The following is an 8,489-nucleotide window of genomic DNA, read 5'->3' as shown; positions in this document are numbered from 1 at the left end:
GAGGTGGCAGTGGGGTTATAAGAGCAATACAAGGTAGTTGGTCTTCTTCTCCACACCTATCTAATTGGCAAACATAATTCTCACCTACCTCGTAACAAAGGGGATCATTCTCTTAGTTTTCCTCTCAGTGTCATTTGTTGCAGATAAAGGTGGGTGTACTTTACTTCCACTAATTTTGTCCAAAGAAGTCTTTAGCTACATTACTCTCAATTGACTTTGATTAACATGTAAATTGAGCTACTAAAAGTGGTCTTTCCCTTTTGTATGATGAAGTCATTTTATGTAGATACCATTTTGCATTATACGGTCAGACTTCTCTATAACATCACCTTTATATAATAATCATTCACTATAAAAGTTAATTTTTTCGGAACTGATTTTAACATTATGTTACTCCCTTCGTTCATTTTTACTTGTCATGTTTTGCTTTTCGAGAGTCAAACTACATAAACTTTGAACAACGTTTTAACATGTATTTTTTCACCATATTGATATGAATTTTTTTTACAAATTATAGTATTTTTCGTATAATTTCCGAATATCTAAATTTTAATTTTATAATATTTTCAAATTCTAATTCAATTTAGCTTCAAAAATTAGTCAAATTGACTCTCGAAGAGCAAAACATGACAAGTAAAAGTGAACGGATGGAGTATAATAAATATTCTTTATAACAATACTTCACTATAAAAGCCAAAAAATATCGGAACGAACGAGACTGTTATAGAGAGTTTTGATTGTATTTGATAAGAAGTGACATGAAAAAACTTTTAAATACTAATTAAGTTAGAATTTGGTATTAATCATACACTATTATGTTGTATGTACTCCTTTATATAGTCCAAGGTTCATAAACTTAGTAACATTATACTTAAATAAAATAAATTGAGTTCAAACGATTGAAAAGGAGATATTTTGATCTTAAAAATGTCAGAATAAAGATTTGAATAAATTCATGTGCCCGCTTCATGCTTGTTACTAGTACTTAATTACTACTATAGGGTAAGCAGCAAAGCTTTTCTTTTTTATTTTCGTTTTTTGTTTTGTTGTCGTTGTTGCTGTATAATTCTTTATACTGTTTTTAGGAGTAAATTTAATTTGCACATAGTTTTGTCTGGCTCACCGGTTTTAAAAAGGTTTTTCTTGGTTAAAAACTGTCTTTAGACATCTTTTTCAAAATCATTTTTGGAAAAGGAAGAAAACTTCTAAAAGACACTAATTAACTATCCAAATACCTTTATCGAGCAATTTTTTTTAACGGAATACTAAAAGATTTTTCTAAAAACTTTAATTTATATACACTGATAGTGTGTGAAGAAAATACTATCGGGTTATATTTATTTGTTGCAGTAAATAATTTGCTTTATTTTCAAGATTAGAAATAACATTTTTCAAGTTACAGTGTATAAATTTATTCATTACACTATCAATATAAATATGTTAAATCTCTCAAAATATTTTTTTCTGGAAAATTTCTCTCAAAATATTGTGCAAATGGGTAATGTGAACACATCATGTTTAGTCGAAAGATGACATAATTAACTTTATCACTAGATCATGGTTCTAGTGTAGTGCCTTAGTTTAGTAGCTCCATTAATGGGCAGCATATTTTATATTTTTCCTAATAATCTTATAACTCAATCGTCATCTGCCGACAAACTTCAGCTGGTTAGTGCTCAAATTTGTAAAAATGTCATTTTGCACTACTTTTAACGTGTCAGTTTAACGTAAAAAGGTTAAAACGATTACATTATTATTAATTTCTATGTTGTTTGGAATATAATATTATAAAAGTACTTTTTACTGGATAAGTTTGTTGAGAGAGCTAATGATTTAGCTGATTACGTTAAAAAGAAATTAATAATAAGATAAAAATTTTGAACTTTTGTACCCTAGTTTTCTGGCGTAAGACAGCATTTTTACAACCTTGAGATAAAAAGCAATATTTGTTGGCAGACATAAAAAATTGCTACAACACTTGCACTTCTGATTTGTAAAGATCTTTACCCTATTTTTATTGTGGAGTAGTTCCTGTATATGTCCGTTTTCAGAAAAATAAAATCGTGACGAACTCTAAAACTACAAGTGTTAAAATTAACATCATTCAACTCCCAAATCATCTCACTCACTTTCAAGAACTTCAAAAAATTCCAATAATTCTAGGATTCTTGCTAGAATGAATATCTATACGAGCCACCTTCAAAGGTATTTATATATAGTATGAATTTACGGTTCTAAATATGGACAAGTTAGATGAAATTTGGAGGATTAAAATGGGTTGAATCAATAAATAAGAAGGTCAATTAACTCGCTCAAATATTACTTGGGTTGAGATTAGCCGGGTCAAAATGGCTAGAGCCATAGCCTAACAATCTAACTAAGTTTTAATTTCTTTGTTTGTTTTCTTATTATTTACTTAATTACAAATGAAACTAATGGAGTAAAAAAAAAAAAAAGAGAAGTAAATTATCACTTTTAGCCCGTGTCAGAAACTATTTACATCTGATAGCCAAAAAGTGTATAAAATTTTTATAATTTTTATATATAACATACAAAATGTATATATATATATACAAAAAGTATATAAATTTGATACATTTTTTCGACTATAATTTTTACAATGACTATACAATGTAATTTTTCCTTAAAAAATCTCCTTTATAGTTATATCAAACATAAATATAATTTATCCCAATTAATCTAACTCTTTGATGGTTTGACTTGAGCTGTGCCCAAGTTGACCCGTCAAAAGAATTGTCCATCGTAATAACATGAGCAGATTTAGTGAGTCACATTATAGTGACCTAATCCGCCCCCACCACATATATATAGAGAGAGAAAAGAAAGAAATTAAAGAGAAGACAAATAAAAACAACAAATTGTCATTATAGTTTATGATCTTTACATAATATACAAAAGGTTTTCTTAATATACATATGAACCCCTCTAATGATTTTGCCTAAGAGTACATGTCCCCATCCTTGGCACAGGGATAAAACTAAATCACTACTATTGATACTACTATTATTTCTTTTTATCTCTTTGGATTTTTTTCTTCTAACATGATTGGTTTAATTGACTGGTTGGTTGGTAGGTTGGCTAGCTTGTCCGAAACCTCTAAATTAGAAGCAAAGGTTTCACCATGGACTCTTCGCGAATATTCTACTAAAATTTGTACAAATAAAAAAAACAAAATACAGCTCCACCAAATCTAACATCCTAGTACTATAGACATGATACATTTGTAAACATGCACGTAAAAAACACTAACGTTGTGAAAAGCTAGAATTAATTCCTTGGCTATGTCCCTTCGGCCATTCATTATATTTTTCATCTGGGATTAATCTTGGTTATTAATGATCACTGCTTGTTTTCCATGTCATCTATGGTGTTAAACACCTCTAATTCAACATCATTAAAGCAATTATCAAAACCAAAGTCATGAATACCAAAATCTTGACAATCCAATAGCCAATTCAAACTGTCGTCCCAGGATGCCATGTTATCGAATTTTTTTTGTTCTTCACAAGATACTGGAAGTTCCCATAGCGAATCGACAAGAGGAGCATCAACTTCCAGTAGGGAGCTTAGCAGCGGATCATTTTCACCGAGGGCGTTGAGAACCAACTTGGATTCATCGGTGATACTTGAAGAGTTTTCAGACGAAGAAATAGAAGAAGCGGAGTAAGATGAGTTATCTAACTCTGAGGAGGTGGCTGCTGCAGTGACACTTGTACACTCGGGTACAACTTGTACCTGCTGATGACCATTATTTTTGTTTTGATCAGATTCTGGGATAGGTTGATCAATTAGATTTGCTTCTTTTTTGAGTGGTTCATGTGTAACAGGATCAATCCCCATCTTTAGAAGCTTTTTTTTAATATGAGTGTTCCAATGATTTTTAATCTCATTATCTGTCCTTCCTGGTAATCTTGCAGCAATCTTGGACCACCTTATTAAAACAAATTAAATATTTAGTACCATACAATTAGTGTTATAAATTGTTTGAAAATCAGAATGAAGACAAACTAATAAAGCAAAGATAAGGGAAAAGATCTACTATTTCAAGTCCACTTCAAGAAGACATGTAATAGATTGATAAGATAATTAGAGCACTTCCTTTTGAAGCCAGAATATTTTAATATTAACTTAGTACATTACTTGACAATGCAGAAAATCATGAACAACAAAGTAAAAGTAGTAATCAAGAAGATTCATTAAATCAGAAATAAATATTCAATCAGAAATCATGGCATATGATATGCTGTTAACTTGTTTTTTTTTTTTTCTTTATACACAAAAGCCATGCACTTTAAAGAGCAACAAAAGCTTTCGAAATACTAGCATTATGAGTTTAATATGTTAGGATTTTGCCCTTAATTTTTAATCCATTGGGATTCTGTTTCTTGAAAAAAAAGAGAATAAATTTCATGGAGGAAGATTTTTACACTTTTATAAATTGAGGATTTCTGCTACTCATAACAACAACAATAATATCCACAATGTAGTCATTAAAGGATTCTTATTTATTTAAGGAAGAATTTATTCTCTCAATTAGTTTTTTTCTTCTTTTAATAGTAGGAGATTTATGTAGGTTGACCAAATCATATTAATATAATATGTTTTTTTTGGTATATTTTCTTTTGTGTCTGATTTATCGTCTACCAAACTTTATATTGTTAGCTTTCACATGCATTATGTTATATCGATCCCAACACAATCATAACTCGTGGCAGAGAAACTTTCCCTTTTGCCTTTCTTTCTGTGGCATGAAAATGCACATAGAGAAAAAAAAAAAACATGCAACCTAAGAGAAAGGGAAGACAAATGGATAAAAAGGCCGAAAATAAACTCATCATTAGTAATGCTTAAAAACAATAAATAAAAAACTCTAACACAAACATAGTAATTTCAATGGACTTTCTCATAACAAAATCACCACATAATAGATGGATATAAGCCGTTTAGCTCAGTTTGTAATTAGTAAATTAATTTATTAAACATCTTAAGTTTATGGTTCTTATTGATAATAAACAAGTTTCTCCTTACGACAGGACGGCTCAGTCCAAACAAGTTTCTGCATGTTTTATTAGAATAGAAAAAGAGAGAAGTATATTACCTGTTTCCAAGACGAGCATGGAGATCAATTACCAATTTCTCCTCAGCATCACTAAGAAGTCCTCTCTTCAAGTCGGGTCGAAGGTAATTAGTCCATCGGAGACGACAACTCTTACCGCAGCGCCTAAGACCGGCGAGTTTAGGGACAGCACGCCAACAACATTGGCCATTTGTAAGAATAAAATTGATGAGTTTCTTGTCTTCATCAGCTGTCCACGGACCTTTCTTCACTCCAAGTTTGTCACAACAAGGTTGTCTTCCCATTATTACTACTACTCTCAACTACCACCAAACAAACAAGTTGATTTATTTTTTACAAAGTGTTTGATAAATTTGCCTTCTACCCACCTTTATATATAATCCACCAACTTCAGCTTTTCTTGTAAAGTCCTCACTTTTCTCTTTGAAAATTTGTTTAAGCACATATATTTTGATTAATGGAAGGGTATGCCTATATATATATATATATAGTGAGAGAGAATGTAAGATTCCATGGCCCACCTATGGTTTGTGAAAGCAACTCTTGAACTACAATTCCTTTTCTGGTGTTATCAACTCCACCCAAGAGAGAGTGATAGTGAATGATAGATGACCCTAACACCAAGCTAAAACTCAAGAAATCCACTATTCTTCTTCCCTTTTTCTTAATCATTTGATATTCGATATTTATTGGCTCGACTAATCCAGATACGTGCTATATATGACTCATTAAACAAAAAACGTTCTCTATATTAGGAATTTCTTCATTCGGTGACGTAGGGTAGGATTTCTTATAAGGGTGTTCAAAAAAGGAAAAGCTCAGACATTTAAAAAGACTGTGGTCAGTGAGAATTAAACCAACGATCTTACAAAGGTTTTGAACCCCCTTGACCGTTGAGCAATGCTTTAATTTGGGACATCAAGGAAATTCAAAATATTAAATATAGAAGTACAAACTAGATTTTACCTTATATATACAGTTTAATTTTCTGACAAAGAGGGTTCGAATTAACCCCTTCTGTCTCATATATCTGCCCCTGTTTCCATTCACAAACTCGAACTTAAAACCCTAAATCAAAGGTGAAAGGATATCATCCTTCTATTACGCCTCTAGTGGTATTCTTATTACTCTTTAACCATTGCCCCACACTCCGAAAGATATATGGTCTGTTCTTTTTATTGTTTCTTTTCTTATTTTTTTCTTCCCATTTTCATACACTATGTACTCTCCGTGATTGCACGCTTACTCAACCATTTCGTCATCGCCACGTTTACGGGACCTTTCAAACATGGGAAGTAATCTCGTACTATGTTTACCATGATAACATTAATTTAGCCGAATTGTTTGATCTGTTTACTTTTGATGAGTTTTTCAAATCATCTATCTCATCAAAAAACTTAAGTTAAATTATTAGATGAATAATTACACAATTCAATATAGTATTAAACAATATTTTAAAATGTATGGGCGTAAGGCAAAACGTTTTCTTCAGTGAAGCGTAAGCCTCATGGATATTTAATTTTAATATTTTATAAAATAACATAATTACAGTAAGTATTTAGTAATAGATAAATTACATAAAAATTGAAGAAAACTATAAATATGTGAAAAATATATATAGATGTGCTCCATCTCAACAAAAAATTAGTCATACAATCTATTATACGCTACTTACAAGCACATGTAACTTAAGTCGAAAAGAATAAAGTTTTCTACATGGAGGAACAAAAAGGATGACTAACTTGTAATTTGAACTTTGAACTTGCTACTATGAAGGAGAATGAATTTCTCTTTATGTTTGTACAAAAAAATTGAATACTTGCTTTTGGAAATATTAACAGACTAGCGGACAAGATAAAGAATTGAGAAAGACCATAAATTAGGGCTTCAATCAATAAAAAAAAGTCTTCACTTTTAAATTTAATATATTTCAATTCCTTTTTAAAGCTTTTGAGTAATTACAAGCTCACTTTTGAGAATTTGAGTATTATATGAAGGACGTATTCAACAAATTTTATTTTAATTTGAAAAAGTCTCTGGAGCTTACGCTTCACTACAAAAATGTGCCTCAAACGCTGTCACGACCCCAATTCGCCCTCCGTGAACTATCGTGGTGACACCTAGTCTCTACGACTAAGTAAGCCTAACAAATGCGGAAAAGAAACAATTTGCAGGAAGAAAATAATATAAAACCGAGATAACAAAATGAAATAGTTTTTAAGATGCCTCCCAGCATATAACAGTACAAGAATCTCAACTTAACACTCCCAAAATCTGAAACCCTATGAATCACAAGCTAAGAGATACATAAGAAGCTCTAACTCCAGAAATGTCTAACAAAAGGAAAATACAGAAGGGCTATACTATTACAGAAAGATAGAAAGGGACTCCTTGGTCTGCGGATGCGACAGATATACCTCAAAGTCTTTACAGAAGTGCCTCGCCTCAAGGATGATAAGATCGAGTGGAAGTACCTGGATCTGCACATGAAAAACATGCGCAAAAAGGGCATGAGTACACCACAACGGTACTCAGTAAGTGCCAAGCCTAACCTCGGCCGGGTAGTGACGAGGAAGGTCAGAGCCCTACTTAGGTTAAATAAAATATAAGCCCTACTTAGGTTAAATAAAATATAAGGTATGGCAGTGTAGAATAAGGCAGTATAAAAAGGTGCAACAGTAAAAGTAATACAAGATAGAAAGAACATCAACAACTACAACAAAGACAAAAATAAACACAGAAAAGGAATACAACTCAACACAGAGATAATAATCGGGGATCTTCCAGGATACCGTCCTGTAGTCCCAAATATAAATATCCAGTGGATCTCCCAGGATACCGTTCTGTAGTCCAACTCATAATGCAAGGGGATCTCCCGGAATACCGATCCGTAGTCCCGAATGTAAATACTCAGTACAGGGGGAATCTACCGGGTGAAGTCCCGTAGTTCCAATATAAATGTGTAGGGAGATCTCCCGGAATACCGTTCCATAGTCTCAAAGTAAACATACAGGGGGGATCTCCCGGGATACTGTCCCGTAGTCCCAAAGTAACACACAACAACAACAAGAAGAATACACAGTTCAATTCAAATTCCATACCAAGGTAAAATAGGTATTTCTAGCTTAGCATGCTGCTAGTAATCCAAATAAGGCAGTTTGAGTAAGTAAAGCAATTAGACATGCTTCCTTAAGCTAACAACATGCTTAAATTACAAGTAGTACAAACATGAAAGAAACATAATTGTAATGACTTAATGAAAACCGGATTTCAACAATTAGCACAAGTATGCACTCGTCACATCACGTACAAGACATTTCAAATATCAATAATACCCAATCCTAAGGGGAGTTCCCCCACACAAGGTTAGGCAAGTCACTTATCTCGAACT

At 32.1% G+C, this 8,489-nt stretch overlaps 1 protein-coding gene across 1 annotated transcript; it reads right to left on the bottom strand.

The window, feature by feature from the left end:
- Positions 1 to 2,864: 2,864 nt before the first annotated feature.
- On the bottom strand, positions 2,865 to 5,474 carry LOC104236489 (MYB-like transcription factor ODO1). The gene is made up of 2 exons (XM_009790407.2): positions 5,120 to 5,474; positions 2,865 to 3,952 (listed from the first exon to the last, which is right to left on the bottom strand). Exons 1-2 carry the CDS (start codon positions 5,380 to 5,382, stop codon positions 3,361 to 3,363), a joined length of 855 nt encoding a protein of 284 aa, XP_009788709.1. The 5' UTR covers positions 5,383 to 5,474; the 3' UTR covers positions 2,865 to 3,360.
- Positions 5,475 to 8,489: the final 3,015 nt, after the last annotated feature.

The sequence above is a fragment of the Nicotiana sylvestris genome, chromosome 8 (assembly GCF_000393655.2).
Source record: "Nicotiana sylvestris chromosome 8, ASM39365v2, whole genome shotgun sequence".
Classification (NCBI taxonomy): Eukaryota; Viridiplantae; Streptophyta; class Magnoliopsida; order Solanales; family Solanaceae; genus Nicotiana; species Nicotiana sylvestris.
Note: the sequence above shows the minus strand (reverse complement) of the source record. Positions and strands in the feature narration are given on the sequence as shown.